The sequence below is a fragment of the Melanotaenia boesemani genome, chromosome 20 (assembly GCF_017639745.1).
Source record: "Melanotaenia boesemani isolate fMelBoe1 chromosome 20, fMelBoe1.pri, whole genome shotgun sequence".
NCBI classification, from domain to species: Eukaryota; Metazoa; Chordata; class Actinopteri; order Atheriniformes; family Melanotaeniidae; genus Melanotaenia; species Melanotaenia boesemani.
The window spans coordinates 1,446,559-1,466,563 of record NC_055701.1 but is presented as its reverse complement, the minus strand read 5'-3'; the positions used below and the strand labels follow the sequence as shown (position 1 = coordinate 1,466,563).

Genomic DNA, 20,005 nt, shown 5'->3' with positions numbered 1-20,005 from the left:
CTCAGAGTCATGCTTCTCCCGTTGAGCCTAAATGCAAAGACATTTCCCCCAAAACCTGGGTCTCTGTGTGCAATGTAAAAAAATTACAGAATCCACTGACTTATACATCTCATGAAGCCATATTTTCTTCCCAGTAGAAGATAAACAACATGTCAGATGATTGAACAGAGACATTTCACCATGTGATGGAAAATATGAGCTGATAGTGAATCTGATGCAGCAACACGTCTGTAAAAAGTAGTTCCAGGATGATGTTCAGCACGGTGTAGCATCCCCTCTTCCTCTAACATCTGGCAGGAAACGTCTGGGAATCGAGGAGACCAGTTGCTGGCGTTTTAGGAGAGGAATGTTGTTCCATTCTGGTCTGATGCAGATAACCTGAAGATCACCAGCATCCATTTTTGACATTTAACCTTGTCTGCTCCTCCCCAAGAGTAGGACCAACCGGCTCAGAGACTCCTTTGTCCCCCGAGCCATCAAACTGTACAACTCTGCATTAGGCAGGAGGGGGAGAAGGAGGGGGGAGAGGGAGGGGGAGAAGGAGGGGGGAGAGGGAGGGGGAGAAGGAGGGGGGAGAAGGAGGGGGGAGAGGGAGGTGTGCAGTCCGCCTGATACAACACATGCACAATAACCCATACAAACAGTTGTAATAACTTATACGTGCAATAGTGAAGTGGGAATCTGTACCACCTCTACTGTGTGCAATGCTTGTTTATATTGTTTTATTTAACTTATCTTATTGTTATTATTGTTATATTTATTACATTCTATTTGCCTCTATTTTGCTTTGTACTTGTATATATTGTGTCTTGTGCTTGTCCTGCTTTACTGTTGGTGTTGTTTTGCTGCTGGTACCCAAATTTCCCTGAGGACTCTCCAAAGGGATTAATAAAGTATTTCTATTCTATTCTATTCTATCATGCATACAGAGATTCCTTCTGATTCTCTAAATCTTTTGAGTCTTCATGAGGAACATTTTTCTGAAATTTTTCCACAGTTTTAGATCCAGTGTGTCTCAGACTGGTGAAGCTCTGTCCATCTTTCTGTCTGAGAGACTCTGCCTCTCTGAAATGCTCCTTTTATACCAGTCATGTTACTGACCTGTTGCCAGGTAACCTGGTTAGTTGTCCAATGCTCCTCCAGGTGTTTCTGGTTTGTACCAGGTACTTTTCCAGCCTTTTGTTGCTCCTGTTCAAACTTTTTCCATCAGATTCACTATCAGCTGTATTTTTATCTTCTACTGGGGATAAAGGTATTGATGAGTTGATCATCATAGTGTCCCAACTGTTTTGAAATCTTGGGCTTGGTTGATGTTTGATGTTTTATCTGCTTTATTGATGTATTAATTATAGGCTTTTTATGGTTAATGAATTTATTTAGGACAAAACATTGTTGAGTCCAGCTGAGCTTGATAAAGTAACCTGAGAAGTTTTAATGATGGAGACCTGAAGCAAACCAACGGCGAGGCTTTAAACTGCTGCTTGCCCCAGCGAGTATATAGCCGAGTAGTAACTGGAGAGATTTAAGCCCTCCTAAACAAGGGGATCAACATGTATTTGTCAGGCTGTGTCACCCTCAGCTCCATGCACATACGTACACACCGTCCTCCATACGAGCACAACAAGGCGGCAACATTTCCAACAAAGTCACTAAACCTCAGCGTAGCACCTTCACCACGGACGCACAAAAGCCCTCAGTCCCATGTAATTGAGGTTTAAATCCTTTCCTAACATCCCTCCATCCCTTACTCTTCACCAAACATGGATTGCGCCAACACAGGGCCCCTAATCCCTCCCAGTTTAACCAAGTGAGAAATTAGCTTTTGTTAAGTGGTGATTTGGCCGGTGCTAAATGCCAACAGATGACTGCAGAGGAGAGGGGCGGTCATGAGTCGCCCCAACTCAGCAAAACACATCCAGCTGAATTATTTTTAGCTGAGATCCATGTCTCTCTCTCTCTGCTCTGGTCCACAGCTCTTGTGTAGCACCAGGTGTTGTGTCTGTTTTGCAGCCTGTCCATGCATCCTAATCCCCACCTGACTCTTTTTATTATTTTTTCTGACTTTATAAAATCAAATCATGCAGGCAGAGCTGCAGTGAAAGCCACCGGTGTCAGGTTGATAGACGACACAAGGATCCTCAAAGCTGCTGAGGAAGAGCAGGCTGTTGTAGCAGGAGGAGACAAGACAAAGCACAGCATCGCCTCGGAGGCTCGGCGGGAGAAATCTGCCACAGAAAGGCGCTGCCACTGGTTCAGCCCAACAAAAATGCAGGGATAATTCAGAGTTTGTACTTGCAGGATGCTGCGACAGAAAGCAACAAAATCCAGGCAACAAAAAGCAAAAGGCTGCCAAAAAGTTCATACAGGACAGAGTGACCACAGGTTCACCTGAACATGAATAAATCTAACTCATTTAGGCCTGTTTACCCCCGCTTTAGACTTTAGGCTGCTTGTGGAAAAGTTGTTGATCCCTTTCAGACGTATAAAGTTTTTTCTCTGTGTGCAGAGCTGCAGAAACCTCCTGTTCTCCACTTTGTCAGGTTTAAATTTTAATGATGCTCCTGTCTTTAAGTGGTCCCCAGTGGTTCTTCCTGAAAACTAAACCCTCTTTTAGTTTAATCTCAGCACTTTTTTAGGACAACATTACCCTCTAATTTACCAGGGAAAAGGAAAATCTGACTAAATAGGCAAATAAATATGTTTTCCTCCTCTGTTAATCATTTAGTAACCCCCTCCCCCCCAAGTTTTATCGTGCAATGCCCTGCGGGGGTCCTGACCATCAGACTGGAAACCACCATCCTGTTTAACTCATATTCCTCTAATGAGGACCGTGAGATGCAGCCCATTAGAAATCAGATTCATCTAATGAATGTTTTGTCTTAGTTTATTATCACTTTCACTGTAACAAAAACCCAAAATCCTCAGCAACCAAACCCCCACCAACCCGAACCCGTCCTCCAGCTCTGTGCTGCAGTCCAGACCCAAACCCCCACCAACCCGAACCCGTCCTCCAGCTCTGTGCTGCAGTCCAGACCCAAACCCCCACCAACCCCAACCCGTCCTCCAGCTCTGTGCTGCAGTCCAGACCCAAACCCCCACCAACCCCAACCCGTCCTCCAGCTCTGTGCTGCAGTCCAGACCCAAACCCCCACCAACCCCAACCCGTCCTCCAGCTCTGTGCTGCAGTCCAGACCCAAACCCCCACCAACCCCAACCCGTCCTCCAGCTCTGTGCTGCAGTCCAGACCCAAACCCCCACCAACCCCAACCCGTCCTCCAGCTCTGTGCTGCAGTCCAGACCCAAACCCCCACCAACCCCAACCCGTCCTCCAGCTCTGTGCTGCAGTCCAGACCCAAACCCCCACCAACCCCAACCCGTCCTCCAGCTCTGTGCTGCAGTCCAGACCCAAACCCCCACCAACCCGAACCCGTCCTCCAGCTCTGTGCTGCAGTCCAGACCCAAACCCCCACCAACCCGAACCCGTCCTCCAGCTCTGTGCTGCAGTCCAGACCCAAACCCCCACCAACCCCAACCCGTCCTCCAGCTCTGTGCTGCAGTCCAGACCCAAACCCCCACCAACCCCAACCCGTCCTCCAGCTCTGTGCTGCAGTCCAGACCCAAACCCCCACCAACCCCAACCCGTCCTCCAGCTCTGTGCTGCAGTCCAGACCCAAACCCCCACCAACCCCAATCCGTCCTCCAGCTCTGTGCTGCAGTCCAGACCCAAACCCCCACCAACCCCAACCCGTCCTCCAGCTCTGTGCTGCAGTCCAGAACCAAACCCCCACCAACCCCAACCCGTCCTCCAGCTCTGTGCTGCAGTCCAGACCCAAACCCCCACCAACCCGAACCCGTCCTCCAGCTCTGTGCTGCAGTCCAGACCCAAACCCCCACCAACCCCAACCCGTCCTCCAGCTCTGTGCTGCAGTCCAGACCCAAACCCCCACCAACCCCAACCCGTCCTCCAGCTCTGTGCTGCAGTCCAGACCCAAACCCCCACCAACCCCAACCCGTCCTCCAGCTCTGTGCTGCAGTCCAGACCCAAACCCCCACCAACCCCAATCCGTCCTCCAGCTCTGTGCTGCAGTCCAGACCCAAACCCCCACCAACCCCAACCCGTCCTCCAGCTCTGTGCTGCAGTCCAGAACCAAACCCCCACCAACCCCAACCCGTCCTCCAGCTCTGTGCTGCAGTCCAGACCCAAAGCGAATGCCGGTGCAGCCTTTCCTGCAGGGGCTGAGCCTGAAACATCAGCAGCAGCGGCTGGAAATGAATGCAGATGGAAGTCTGGCTTTGCATGCAGCCATTGTCGCCTCCACAAAGCTTCCCCATCAGCCTCCCTCACTTTTCTTCTCCCTCTATTCACGCTCACTTTACCGTGGCCGCCCGACTTCAGCTCCACGCTCACAAACACAACTGGAAACAAACTATAACGCTTTATCGCCTGATCTGATCTCTGCCTTACAAAAGCCCACACGCTGCATCCCCCCGTCAACAGAGGGATTATTCACAGAGGAACGTATATTTTATACAAACAATACGCTTCCCTTCAGGTGATGGCTGCAGCTCTGATGACACGGGAGAGGATGGTGTTGATATCCTTGTGATTACGCCACAGATCACTTTCATTTATTCGTGTTTCTAGATCTGTTTTAGTAGTAAAGTCTACTCCGAGTTTAGAAAAACAGCAGGATTCACCGACCAGTAAACGGATAAACCAGGATCATTTCCTGAACCTAACCAAATGACAGCTGAAAGCATCAATCATGTGGAGAGAAGTCACACCTGACCGTCGTTTCACAGGGTGTTTTCTTGTTTGAGGTAATGAGGTCACTATTACTTAATTTCACAATTAATCACAGTATTAAATACCACAATTAATAATAAAGATTCTTCAATATCATCCTTTTGCATAAAACATCACGTCTGAGCCACAATGGCAGATCAGTGCAAAATGCACACGTAACAAAAACAAAGTTACTCATCAGATGCAGCATCCTCTACATGTACGGCTGGACTGAGGAGCATCGAGAGCGTTGAGGTGGATTCGGTTCACGGCTGCACCGACATGCCCAAACTCAGAAATGGTGTCAAATTCAGATATGATGCATATGACTCCCTTGTAAAAGAGGTTCTCATTTTTTTCTGGTTAAAAGAAGGTTAAAGAAATAAAAAGTTGGCCCTGCGCTGGACTGGCCACTCGTCCAGGGTGTACCCAGCCTCTCGCCGGCAAAGTGCTGGGATAGACTCCAGCTTTCCCGCAACCCTGAATCGGACTAAGCGGTCTAGATAATGAATAAATGAAAGGATAAATAAAAGATATGGAATGGGTTATAACTTTGGTGTTTAAGAAAAAGGTTAATTCCACAGACTAATCTCTTTGCATGAATGTGTTAATTTGGTCAGCTCTAATTAAAACTTAAAGACCTATGAGGAGCGTTCATGTCACATCCGCTGTGTTGGGAAGTGAATTAACGCAGAATAATTGTGAATATTTCTTTGACAATAATCGTCTGCAATGGTGACATCCTTCGTTTGAGGCGTGGAAACAGCTCTCACACCAAGCATGAGTTTTATGAATCAGATGTAATCTCAGCTTCACTCTTCAGACAAAAAGGGACGTTCGGATGTTCAGAACATACAAATCAGCCATAAACGTTATGCAACAGTTTCAGGATCTTCTGAGACCGTGTCAATAAAATAATATTACTGTAACATGTCCAGAGAAGATGCATGCTGCTGGTTTTTACTCCTCAAATTTACATTTTAAATGTGCCATTTGGCCCTTCTTAGGCACCATGCTGGTTAAATTTCACTGACATTATTTTATACTCCTGCAACCAAAGAGCCAAACATGAGGCAGCTCCAGCTGAACAGTGAGCTGTTGGTTCTGTCAGGGCCCAGATTTCCTTAAAATTTTACTCCTGAATCACACAGAATATAAAATTCCCTCCATCTGAGACCTGTCCTGAACTCTTGCTGCTGAGAAAGGAGAAAAAAACGAGTAATCTTGGGTTTCAGCTCTTAAAAACTTTCTGTGTGGCTGATCTGTGATTCATGTCCGTGCTGTTGATGTGGTGTTGGCTGCCGCCCCAGACTCTCCACGATCCTGCAGCCTTTGGCTTCGTTTCTGTTGCTGCACTCTAATGAATCAGACACAGTTTTCCCTCTTTGCTCTTCATTTCACTCAATTTATGAACATTTATAGAAACACTGAACATCCTAACACAAGTGAGTCAAGGTGAGCTAAAGAGCTCCCACAAAGACCTAAACCCTGCAGGGACTGAGCAGAAACTACCTGCTCTACTTAACCCTTAAAATTCTGCCAGCTCTCCAGCCTCCCCAGGAGCCATCATGTCTATCACCCACAGCGTCTCATGAAAGGTGGTGTGTAGCTCTGTGGGGTAAATGTGATGGATATTTTACCCTTTAGCTGATCTACAGAAGTTTCCAGACATTTCTAACTCATCCAGGAGGTTTACAATCCAGCCACTAAATGTAGTTTTATTCAGAGACTCTATCTGGTAAATCCACAATGATCCATGATAACAGCATTATTTATCACATTTCACCATAAAAACATCACCATCACTACTATGTTGCTAAGAGACCTCTATTTAGACCTGGACATGATGATGAAGCCACTTCCTGTCAGACTTTCCACCAATCAGAGAGCTTAGATTGACGGTAACGTCCAATCAGGAGCAGCCAAAGATCAACCAGTGAGCAGAAAGTTCTATGTGTGTGTGAAAAGAAGAAAAATAATGCTCCTCTATGGCTGGAATAAAGCCAAGAAGACGTTTCTGATGCACGGTGGCGCCACAAAGCAGCTGAGCTGGAGTTGGTTTAGTGAGGATAGCAGGTAAATAGTAGCAGGAATAACTGGAAATGAGGAAAAAGTGGAAACATGGAAATAGTTTCTGTTGTGTGTTTGTTTCATTAACAATATTTTTTCTCCTGAAAGCCAAGACTTGAGAGAACGATGGGATGAGAAAAGGTTTGGTCACTGTTGGTCTGTGTGTTATTTCTACAAAGTTCTGTTAGTAATAAATTCTGCTTTCTTCTTCTGGTCGACCTTTATGCTGCTACATATATTCATACATTCATTTTACATCATTTTAGCCTCATGATCTGACAGAAACATCATGTCTGATGCTGACTGGGATTAAAGCTCCAGCTGCTACAGGATGGTTTTATATGTTATAAAGAAAGAACCGACAGACCCTGCAGAGAATTCAAATGAGCTCGTCCTTGAATAAACAGGAAGCTTCTTAAAATCAACTCGTTTTTTTAGGTGCTATTTTCCACACAGAAAGCAGGTTAAACGTCGGCGTGGGGTCCTTCCAGATGTACCAGCTCTTTCTTCATCATAAAGTTTTCACGAGCTTTCCAAAATTAGATTTCTATTAGAAGCATCATTTCTGAATATTTTCCATCAAACCCGACACATTTGGAGAAGTCGCTGCTGTTTGAAATGAAGAACTGACAGTAAACAATAGATTCACCAATGGCTGCCCGCCAGCCGGTCTGACGGTGTGTGTGTGTGTGTGTGTGTGTGTGTGTGTGTGATAAAATTAGAAGAGGATTTTTCTGAAAAGCTTCTCTTTTCACTCCACAAATAAAGGAGATTTCACGAAAGTTATGGACAGAAAAACGAGTCGCCGCTGCCTGAAACGCAAACCCCACCAATCTGCCATCTTTGATTACCCCCTCCCTCACCTTCATCATCCCCACCCGTCTTCATCCTCCTGCACACAGAGCCTCCTCTACCAATCTCATCACTGACGCCAGGACATCAATTTTTGCAAGTCGCCGAAAATTACCATGCATGAATGCAAAAAAGGCTGATCAGGAGTAATTAACGCGGCTTCATATGCAAATTTTATTAATGCAGAACTACAAAGTCATTATGCAAATGAGGGTTTCGTCGAGCCTCTTGACAAATACTCGCGGCTCCAGCCATCTCGCAGCCGGGATGGATGACAAGTCTGCTCACTCAGTTTAGACTGGAGGGATGCCTGTGTGTTTTAGTCTAGTTACTGGATTAGCACTGGTTAGCCCTGCTGGCTAGCTGTGTGTGTGTGTGCACATAAGGGCTAGTTTGTGTGTAAACTGCGTGATTAGGAAAGTGGCTAATGGCTGCACGGCAGAGTAATGAACCTGAGATGCAGGGGATGGAGGCATGGTGGGGGTGGAGGGGGATGATATGAATATGCATGATGCTCACTGGCTTTGATGATTAAAGAAAATTTTAATATTTAAATGAGTGCATGCAAAGTGATTAACGCGGCAGAGAGGGGACGGGGGAAAATCACAGAAAGGATTTTTAAAAAATGCAAAAAAGGACAAGCGATGTTTTCTCTCTCTCTCTCTCTCTCTCTGTCTCCTCTCTGCCTCACTCGGCCACCTTTTCTTCCTGCCTTCACAGCTCTTGTTTTGCTCTGGGTGTCTGGTTTGTGTCCAGGATCCTGGATTTACAGAGGAGAGATGGATGGAGGGAAGACGGAGGACAAAATGAAGCTCGGGTCACGCTGATGTGTTGCTAACACTCCGTGCTGCTCGCCGTGGAGGCTCTGACTTTAAACAGCAGCAGAAGGAACAACCCTTTTCAGAGATATGTGCCACAAATGACTTCAGTCACTTTTAAATGAATGTCCCTCACATTTTATACAGACACGAAGGTGACGGAGAGGCACAGCGTAGGTGCAGCGTTTGCCTTTCAAGCAAGATTAGACCATAAATAAAGTCAGATCTATAATTAAACTCAGTTTTCTCACAAAAACATGTCGTATTCTTGTTAAATTAATATTAGAGCAGCAGTGGATGGACACAGCTGAAAATCTCCTGCAGAAACACCGTCTGACTTCACGGAGGACACGTCTCTCCATCAGTGCAGGAGAAGCTGCACGCATGACGGCGTTCATATCGAGCAGTGTTGCTCCACCACCAGAGAGCAGAAGCTGAAACAGTTTCTTCATCGTGCTCGGATTTAGCTGGTTATCGCAGGTAAAGCCAGAGGAAAGTTCGGACTGTCATTCATCAATAACCCTGAACAGCTGATCAGCAGCACAGTGGACCCGCATGACTGCAGTTGTTCTAGTCCGCTTCCAGAGCCGCTTCCAGAGCTGCTTCCAGAGCTGCTTCCAGAGCCGCTTCAAGAGCCGCTTCCAGAGCCGCTTCAAGAGCCGCTTCAAGAGCCGCTTCCAGAGCCGCTTCCAGAGCCGCTTCCAGAGCCGCTTCAAGAGCCGCTTCCATGGCCGCTTCCAGAGCCGCTTCAAGAGCCGCTTCCAGAGCCGCTTCAAGAGCCGCTTCCATGGCCGCTTCCAGAGCCGCTTCCATAGCCGCTTCCAGAGCCGCTTCCAAATCTGCTTCCAGAGCTGCTGAGAGGGCCGCTTCCAGAGCCGCTTCCAGAGCCGCTTCCAGAGCTGCTTCCAGAGCCGCTTCCAGAGCCGCTTCCAGAGCCGCTTCCAGAGCCGCTTCAAGAGCCGCTTCCAGAGCCGCTTCAAGAGCCGCTTCCATGGCCGCTTCCAGAGCCGCTTCAAGAGCCGCTTCCAGAGCCGCTTCAAGAGCCGCTTCCATGGCCGCTTCCAGAGCCGCTTCCAAATCTGCTTCCAGAGCTGCTGAGAGGGCCGCTTCCAGAGCCGTTTCCAAAGCCTCTTCCATAGCTGCTTCCAGGCCCGCTTCCAGAGCCGCTTCAAGAGCCGCTTCCAGAGCCGCTTCCAAATCTGCTTCCAGAGCTGCTGAGAGGGCCGCTTCCAGAGCCGTTTCCAAAGCCTCTTCCATAGCCGCTTCCAGGCCCGCTTCCAGAGCCGCTTCCAGAGCCGCTTCCAGAGCCGCTTCAAGAGCCGCTTCCAAATCTGCTTCCAGAGCTGCTGAGAATCTGCTCCAAGCAGAAACCTGGAGCTGAACTTCTTCTTCTTCTCATCATTTAAATCTCAACCTGCTTTCTCTCCCTCTTTTTCTTCATTCACTCCTTCGTTTTGGTTTCATTGCTCATGTTAGTCCAGCACAGAGAAGACTTTTTCAAACATTTCTGCCTGAAGGAAAACCGACTGAAACTGTTCCAACTTGTTTGACTTTCTGCAGACCCAGAAACCTGAAACGTTTCCTACAGGTTCCGTCACCAGAAGCAGCGAATCATCTTCAAAGTTAAATCTGAACAAACAGGAAGTCGTTTCAGCTAACCCAACGTGCACATGTGTACACGCCCTCTCACCACTATTAAAAATGCATCATAGCTGCAGTACACACACACATGCACACACAGCCAAGCTAACACACACACAGTGGGGCGAGAGAGGCAGAGTAGGAGTGGAGGAGAGGGAGCGGATACGAACCAGAGTAATTACCACTTCAAAAAGGCCGTCGCTCCATCCGAGAGGCCTCCCAGCTTTATTGAAACAACGCAAGAAAACAAGAGCAGCGGGTGCTGTAATGCCTCTAAAGTACAGGCTGTTATATCAAACACACACACACACACACAGTGCTGCAGCTCTTTAAGTCTTTGTTTCATTTGGAAGATAAATAAACATGGTAAATATTTTAGGGACACACCACACTGCTCTGGCACTGTGCACTGAAGGGTGTGTGTGTGTGTGTATTTTTTACATCAGGCAGAAACATTTAGAAAAGATTTTTTCCAGCTGCACGTGTAAACGGGACATCCTGGGTTAAATAATCTGTTTTCATTTTATCATTTTCTGTCTGATATTCAATGTAAAACCTGTGTGTGTGCGCTCGTGTGTGTGAGAGAGTTCTGCTTGTCTGCATGTGCACGATCGTAAAAAAAAAAAAAAAAAACTGCAGAAAAAAGGTGTAAAAGCAAAGCTGGCACACACACACAGTCGGCCTGTCAAATGGCTCTGTCAGATTAAAAAGGTGTCATCATATCTGAGTTTGTCAGACTACTTCCTGCTCCGTGTGTGTGTGTGTGTGTGTGTGTGAAGGTAAATGTCTGAATTTAAACCAGCTGACAGTCTGCACACACACGCACACACACGGCGTGTCAGCTGCTGTTAAACACTCCTCGGTGATAAGTGTACACGGTGTGAGCGTGCACACCTCCGAGTTAAAATGACACGATTCCTTCTCGTCTCTAATCCGGCCTGTCAGGACTCGCTGCCAGCTAACCTGACGAGCGGTTACCTGCGAGTGTGGAGGTGTGTGTGACCTGATGGTTGCCAGTTCAGATCCCAGAGGACGAGGTGATCGAGGTGGGAGTGTTGCCCTTTTGGTTCGGATTAAGGCTGAAGCATTTGATGGTTCTGGCTGCATTAGAGAGCAGGACTATGGGGGACGTTGTTTCGTTACGTGTTCACACCTATTTAACTCTATAATTCCACATTTCCATTAACCCTTCAACAGCCGTTTTGGTATTTAATGCCAAAAGTAAATTCTTTCAAATTCTGAGCATTTTGCTATCATTGTTATGTTATTATATATATATATTATCCCCAACCGTTTGTTTTAAAAAGACATTTATTCTGATTATTATTGTCCAAATTTACAGGAAAAATACAATGAAACTTTTTTTCTGTTGCTCTTTTTGTGGCACTTTAAAGGGTTAAAAACCTCCTAATCAGACAGCAAAGTAAATGGTGTCTCCACAATAACCAGTTCCTGAGGACCCCTGAGAACACCAGGGGACCTCAGAGAAAGGATTCCCAGAGTCAAAGATTAGTTTGCCTGAATAAATTACAGTAAAACAGGAGAAATGTTTTTTATTTTCTCTGACGGACAAAGAATAATGCTAACTTCATACTAACGCCATGCTAACATCATACTAACACCATGCTAACATTATTCTAACACCATGCTAACATCATACTAACACCATGCTAACATTGTTCTAACACCATGCTAACACCATACTAACATCGTACTAACACCATGCTAACATTGTTCTAACACATACTAACATCACACTAACACCATGCTAACATCATACTAACACCATGCTAACATTGTTCTAACACCATGCTAACACCATACTAACATCGTACTAACACCATGCTAACATTGTTCTAACACATACTAACATCACACTAACACCATGCTAACATTGTTCTAACACCATACTAACATCATACTAACACCATGCTAACATTATTCTAACACCATGCTAACACCATACTAACATCGTACTAACACCATGCTAACATTGTTCTAACACATACTAACATCACACTAACACCATGCTAACATTGTTCTAACACCATACTAACATCATACTAACACCATGCTAACATTATTCTAACACCATGCTAACACCATGCTAACATCATACTAACACCATGCTAACATCATTCTAACACCACGCTTACACAATGCTAACACCATACTAACATCGTACTAACACCATGCTAACATTATTCTAACACCATGCTAACATTGTTCTAGCACCATACTAACATCACACTAACACCATGCTAACATTATTCTAACACCAGGCTAACACCATGCTAACACCATGCTAACATCATTCTAAAACCACGCTTACACCATGCTAACACCATACTAACATCGTACTAACACCATGCTAACATTATTCTAACACCATGCTAACATTGTTCTAGCACCATACTAACATCACACTAACACCATGCTAACATTATTCTAACACCAGGCTAACACCATACTAACACCATGCTAACATCATTCTAAAACCACGCTTACACCATGCTAACACCATACTAACATCGTACTAACACCATGCTAACATTATTCTAACACCATGCTAACATTGTTCTAACACCATGCTAACATCATACTAACATCATACTAACACCATGCTAACATCATACTAACATCATACTAACACCATGCTAACACCATACTAACATCATACTAACATCACACTAACACCATGCTAACATTATTCTAACACAACGCTTACACCATGCTAACACCATGCTAACACCATACTAACATCATACTAACACCATGCTAACATCATTCTAACACCACGCTTACACCATGCTAACACCATACTAACATCACACTAACACCATGCTAACATCATTCTAACACCACGCTTACACCATGCTAACACCATACTAACATCGTACTAACACCATGCTAACATTATTCTAACACCAGGCTAACACCATGCTAACATCATGCTAACACCACACTAATTCATAAATAATTTCTAAACATTCATTGTTGACCTGAAATAACCTTTCAGTCTGGGTTTAAGTAACTGTTCTGTTTTATTAGTCGTTTATAGAAGGTGCTTTCAGCTCTAATGAGGACTGATTGGACTTAAACTTGAAAAAAACAATTTATCACTAAAGAAATCATTAATCAGCCTACAGACAAACATGAATTTTAACATTTAGTACATATTTAAAGTGTAAATACGCATTTATTTCTCTTTTTTTCATTTTCACCAAACTGACTAAATTAAATGCCAATAAAATCGACAGAAAGTCAATAAACTAATAAAAAGGAAAAGAAAGAAAAATCTGCCCTTTATCACATTTACAACATTAGTATCACATAAATACATTTTTATAAGAAATAACACAACTTATCCCAGCTTCCTGGTGTTAAACCAGTCCAGTTCCCTTCCTAACTCCAGTTTCTATTCTAATTTTTATTTCTTATTCCAGTTTGAGTGAAGGCAGTGTTTCAGTGAAAGGAGCCAGTTCAGTCCTGAATATTATAATGTTTTTTTTTTAATTGGAGCAACTTTCTCTTTCTTTTTAAAACTTTTTTGGACTTTGAACGTGATCTCTAAATCGCAACATTCCTATAAATCCAGACATTTTAACAGATTTAATCAGCAAAACAAAGAGCAAGCTGTTTCTTGCTAATGACTCTTCTGTAAACTGAAAACTGATTGTGTGAATGTTTTACATAATTTAAAGTCTGTTGTCATGTATGTTTTTCTACATTCGTTCGTCTTACTGGGTTTTAGTGTTTCCAACCGCCATCCTCATCAAAATGCAGTTTTATTTCCACATAAAAGGGAAGTCATGTCCATATTTACCTGCATGTGATGTTGTCTTTGTTTCTCATTTCAACACTTTTCCAGAATATTTTCATTTAGAAATTTGTGACACACGATGCTGAAGACCTGTGACCTGTCAATCATGGTGGCAGAGCAGCACAGCGAGGCGGTGTCCTGCGGTGAAACCACCCTAACAACCTCTTTATTTCTGCCTCTGCGACCCGACAGACGGATCTGAGACGATGAGCTGCAGCACAGAGCAGGAACACCTCCTCTAATTTACTGTTAAGAAAAGAAAAAAGAAACGTGGCATGATGCTCATGTAAGTGTGTGAAAAGCTCAACAATGCAGGAGTATCTCCACCTGCTGGGAGCCAATTACCAAGCGCCGTCTTGAGTCAACTTCTGAGCTCAAACTCCCCGATCAGTTTTCCTCCTGCCCCAACTCCTCCAGCAGCTAATGAAAGGTGTAAAAATCTTCTGGAAGAAAAACTCAATCTGAGTTCCTGCTGCAGTGCTCTGCGTCCCCCGGTGATTCCCGGCAGGACCGAGTGTGTTCTCTGCAAATTAAACTGATTAATAAAGCGCTCTGTCCTCTCCTCCTGTTAATAAGGTGCTAGTTGGACATATTTCATGTGGAAATTGTGAAATAGCGAGGGTAATTTTCTAACATAAAATGTTATTGGAGCAATATAGTTTACAGTTGCCGCAGTGCACGTCCAATTGAGCTGCTAATGTTTTTTCTTTTAATGGGAAAATTATTGCGCTTTCTGTTATAAAGAAATATTGTGCAATTACAGTTTGGAGCTTTGCAGCGCCGCTCATGTTGGGTTGATTTCACGGGAGGATTGCAGTTAGATATATTGCGAGCGTTTGAACGCAGAGGGGAAAATATATATGTACGCACATAAATATGAATAATGCCAGCCTAATGGCGTGACCGGCGACGGCCAATTAGCACACGGCTCTGCTGATGCTCCGGGACAGCCGGGGCTGTTTGCATCCTGCAGGAGCTTTCCGGGATACAGGTGGCTACCCCGTCCACAGCAGCTGCCTGGCACCGTTGCAGGAGCCTGATCAAATATTGATGAAGTTCAGGCCCAAACACAGTGTTTACAGCCGAGGCCAAACCACAGACTGACATGTTTGGAGAGGCTCTGTCCTGCTCCGACACGCCGAAGCAGGGGAACCTGTTCTTCCTGCCGGGGGCTTTTCTCACCTGGCTTTAGGCCGGAATTTTTATTCCAACCGAGACGCTTAAAATCTGCATCATAAGCAGAGAAAATGTGAAGAGCAAAATGAAGAAAGAACAGACTTGGTGGGTGAGATAGCGAAGGTCAAGTAGTCCATTTGCCCACCAACCAGCCAGAGGGTTAGCTAGCGACTCCCAGACCCCCAAACATGCTCCGAATCACATTACTGAGTAAAAGAGGTGCAGGATTTGATTCACAGTTCAGCTGCTGTGATAGAGCATCATGTCATGTAAACTAAATGATAACTGGAGGTTAACCTTCCACCACCCAACACCTCCATCGCTGAGTTTAATTATGGAGACGGATCCAGAAAAGCTTTTTCTGCATCGTCAGCTGGGAGCAAAAATCCTGGTTCAGGTACCAGAGCAGAAGGAACTTTCCATTCCAGTCGAAAACAGCAGCCACTAACTAATCATTAAGAACAGAATTACCATTAGTCAGTAATGTCAGAAGTTATTACTATATAGCCTGTTATCAGTCATTCTCAAACCTAATAAATGTTTCTGATAATGTTGTAATAAAGGAACAGGGCTGTGTTTTTACTGTTCTTGTGAAGTTTGTGGAGTATAGTGAGAGGCGTAGTTGGCATATTCATTCATTAAGGACTCGTAGTCGGCACTTTATTACGGTTGAGAGCCAAATCCTGAATTATGTGTTGTACAAACTCTTATTGAGAGCAGGTTTTGTTTAGATGTGTAAATGTAGAATTTCATGTCAGCGTCTCTGTTGGACGTTACAGTCAAACAAATCTGCCTCATTTTTAATAACTAAAATTAAACTAATTTACACCTGGACTGGCATTGCACTGGTTAACTTTTATATAAAACATAGACATGGACTCAATTATAGAAATGTAAACGATTATATCTTATTTATGTTTAAAATGACCAAACTAATTCCGTTAGTCCATCATGTGTGGCTACAGACGGAGTCTTCAACACGATCCTTCCCTTCGATGGATCCGACTGATCATTTTAGATTGATCAGAGTAAACCTGGCGGCTTAAACTCCTGACTGGATCAGCCATGGCTTATGATAAAAAGACGTCTTGGACTTCTAGCCGCTCACCTGTGGGTAAGTTCAGCTGTTGTCGGCTACCTGCAGACTCTCAGCTCTGCAAACACTCGCCTTTAAGTTCCCGTGGCAGGCTGGAATATTCTGCCTTCCTCCTCCGGCGTCCTTATGAACGTCTTGACTGGTTTCAGAGATAACCGCCCCCCACCTCCACGCGCACACAGCGGCTCTCAAGCTGAATGGGGAGAAACTTGCCTCCTTTTAATCCCTCCCTCTCTGGCTTTACCTTCTCCTCTCTCTGTTTTCTTTCCTGGCTTTGCTTATTTGAATTTTAATGAGCTTTTCACCTTTTTAAGCAGATGGCTCAGGCTGGATTTCTCCATGAACGTCGGTGTGAGCCTCTCTGTCACGTTTTTGCACAGTTTGTTTCAACTAGCCGAGTCCTTGAGGGGGTTTAGAGCTCCGAGCGGGTAATGCGCCTGTCTCACCCCTCTTCCTTCCACCCCATCTCTGTTCCTCTGATGAAATTAACATCTCTGTCTGCGGCTGCACTGAAACATGACCCCCACATCAAAACCTGAGCAACACATCTATGTGATCATATCTGAAGCTTTCGATGATCCCATTTGGTCAGGAATGAATTTTCATGTATTCCTTTAGGATCCATCGACTGGAGGTCGGGATAATGTATCCTGAAGTCCTGTAAATTCATCTCCACGTGTTTTTAAATAAGATTTCACAAAGTATACGTCATTAAGCTCCAACATTAAACGATCCACTCTGTTAATGCCGTTAGAACTGGATTTCCCATTTTTATGAATTTACTAAACTAAAATGCCAGAGGTGATGCTCAGGCTTGTGGCGCTGATCAATCAGACGAGAGGAGGTTTTCCAGCTATCAGAGTTTCTACTGAAGCAAACAACACCCACTGGGACAGGACTAAAAATCATCTTTTACTCGCTGGAAAATTGTCATGAAGTTAAGAGTTGGTCGAAGAAAATGATAAATTCAACCACGCCATAAGGCCTGTTTCTGCGGCGCAAACAAAGCAATGCCGCAGTAAACCACGGGGTCAGTTTTGAGCAGGATAGCTGATATGTGACCCGCAAAAGGAACCAACCAGAGAAGAAGGAGAGGAACAGGAGGAAGAATGAGATGACGAGGACAACCGTAGAGATGGTGGGAGCTTCTAAAGTACAGCTGTGAGCCGGTGTGTTGGGCGTTTGCAACCAACAGCGACACATTACCACCACCAACCGGTGTCTGAAACTAACGTTGGCTCGCAAGGCTGAACTCTGAACTCAGCACTGCCCCCTAGTGGAGGACTTGACTTAACAACCATGGGATTGTAAAAGACACATGGACGTATGCGGACGGCGACGCATGACGCTTGAAACGGACGTTTCTGTGTATGTACGTAGGCGAGCATAAATGAGGCTTCAGTCTGAGAATATTCTTGTGTGTTACGACCAGCTCCATCCTGAGTATAATTATTCACTTGCTTGTGTATCACACTTGTCCAACTAGGGGGCATATTACAGAACCCAGACCAGATAGAGCTGCTGAATTTGACAATAAAGAAGGTTAGTGATTGGTTAGTTCTGAGATCACGTAGGTAAAAACATCAGTGGTACCGTAGATGGTCCGTAAGGTCTGACATAATTCCCCCTGTCGACCCTGTGACCTTACATCTGGTCAAACTGGTCTCTACACTGACCCCTACTGGTGACTCTCACATTACAGCTTGTGTGAACAAACGGAAAATACACGATGAAGCCATGATAAAGACACGCATGTGTAATTAGAATAAAATGTTTTCAAAGAATCGGACTAATGCAGCTTTTAGGGGAAAAAATAAAGAAAAAAGCCACAAAAAAGAAAAATGTGTTCATATTCATCTTCAAGGATCACAGTTAGAGCAACGGGGTGAAAAGGATCAACAATAATCTGCTAATAATGGAAGCAGCAAAGCTCCGTGTCTTTCGTATTTAGAGAATTCTGCTTTTATTGTGAGATAATTCCAGATCACTCGGAGGAACCTTCCTGAGAAGTCACGAGAGAGCTAAACTCAGAGTAATGACTAAAAGCAGAGAAGCTCACTGATTCGTGTTCTTCGTGTTGAATGTTTGCAGTGAAATAAAGTGAAACCTACACATTCTGGTGGGTGAAGTGTGTAAATATCACAAAATATCATAAATGTTTGCAGAAGAAACCAAAGCCAAGCAATCGTTCCTGATGGAGTTTGGAACGCTTGCTTGAGGAACAGCGATAAAAACGGAGAAAATGATTATCCAAAACCTCCATGTTTAAATTCACATCCTGCATGGGGTTTGTCACGTGACTGCGATGCGAGGTTTCCAGATCATAGACCAGCAGGGTTAGCGAAGCAGCAGAAGTCTGGTTGGTGGTTTTACTTCCGACCTCGGAAGAAGCTCAAACTGACTCTGCATCTGATTTTCTTCCTCCACCTCTGAGCTAAGTATGAAGATGTATCAGTCGTCCCTTGGACAGGAAGCAGACAGGTGTGTGTTATTGTCGTGCCTACCTGCCGGCGTGTTCTCCTGCTTTGGGCAAATTCCTTTGATGGGTGTCTTCTCCCTCCTTTCACCTCTTTCCACTCCTCTTTCCACCACCTCCTCCTCTGGCGTCACCTGGATGCCGATCTCCACCGGCTCCACCACCTTCCTCAGCTCCCCCCGCTGGGTGTAGTGATGAAGACTCTGCAGACTCCCTCCTCCTCCTCCTCCTCGATCGTGGATCTTGTCGTAGCAGCCGTTGGGCAGCAGCGGCATCTGGCACTGCTTCTTCTTGTGCTCGATGAAGAGGAGGATGTCACCCAGAGGGAAGGTCATCTGACACTGCCCGCAGGTCAGCAGGTCGTGGTCAGCGTGGAGGCCGGGCGGCAGTGTGTGGGCCAAACCAGGGTCCAAAGCGTGGGGGGGGAAGCCGAGCGGGTGGGGGTGCAGGCCAAGCGGGTGGGGGGGTGACGTGTCAGGAAGTAGAGCGCCATCTGGATGCTCGACGTCTGCTGAAGAGAAGAAAAACAGAAGAGACGCGTCATGGCTGGTTCACCTCCAGTCCGTCCTGGAGGATAGAAACACGACTCAGAACAAAAGTTTCTAAAATGCTCCGAGATGGTCGGACGGCCACAAACTCTTTACGGAACATTTAAACACCACCTGTGTGTAGTCCGGATGTCCTGTGTTGCTGTTGGTAAGGATTTAAATGTGTTCATGTGTGTATCGTTTGTACAAACATGGTGAAAAAGAAAGAAAACATGTTTCTGACAATAAAGTTGTATCGATCATCATGTGTCACATTGTATCGCATCGTTTCATCACATCGTTTCATCACATCGTATCATCACACATCGTATCATCACGTCGTTTCATCACATCGTTTCATCACGTCGTTTCATCACACATCGTTTCATCACGTCGTTTCATCACATCGTATCATCACACATCGTTTCATCATGTCGTTTCATCACATCGTATCATCACACATCATTTCATGACGTCGTTTCATCACATCGTATCATCACACATCATTTCATCACGTCGTTTCATCACATCGTATCGCATCGTTTCATCACATCGTTTCATCACACATCGTTTCATCACGTCGTTTCATCACATCGTATCATCACACATCGTTTCATCACGTCGTTTCATCACATCGTATCATCACACATCATTTCATCACGTCGTTTCATCACATCGTATCGCATCGTTTCATCACGTCGTTTCATCACACATCGTTTCATCACGTCGTTTCATCACAT

At 45.1% G+C, this 20,005-nt stretch overlaps 1 protein-coding gene and 1 long non-coding RNA gene across 3 annotated transcripts in view; one reads left to right on the top strand and one right to left on the bottom strand.

Annotated features, from left to right (window-relative positions):
• Positions 1-20,005, top strand: part of LOC121631342 — a 60,343-nt gene that overhangs the window by 28,164 nt on the left and 12,174 nt on the right. The window contains exons 2-4 of the long non-coding RNA XR_006008721.1: positions 8,465-8,699; positions 8,813-9,006; positions 11,113-11,204. This is a non-coding gene — a long non-coding RNA (uncharacterized LOC121631342). The remainder of the gene's footprint in view (positions 1-8,464; positions 8,700-8,812; positions 9,007-11,112; positions 11,205-20,005) is intronic.
• bcl11ba (BAF chromatin remodeling complex subunit BCL11B a) overlaps positions 1-20,005 on the bottom strand; it is a 44,081-nt gene that overhangs the window by 16,083 nt on the left and 7,993 nt on the right. Inside the window, exon 2 of one of the 2 annotated variants that reach the window (XM_041972188.1) lies at positions 18,767-19,246. In XM_041972188.1, coding sequence (XP_041828122.1) covers positions 18,767-19,246 — 480 coding nt within the window. Of the gene's footprint in view, positions 1-18,766; positions 19,250-20,005 lie in introns of both variants that reach the window. The other variant, XM_041972187.1, reaches the window with a different exon arrangement.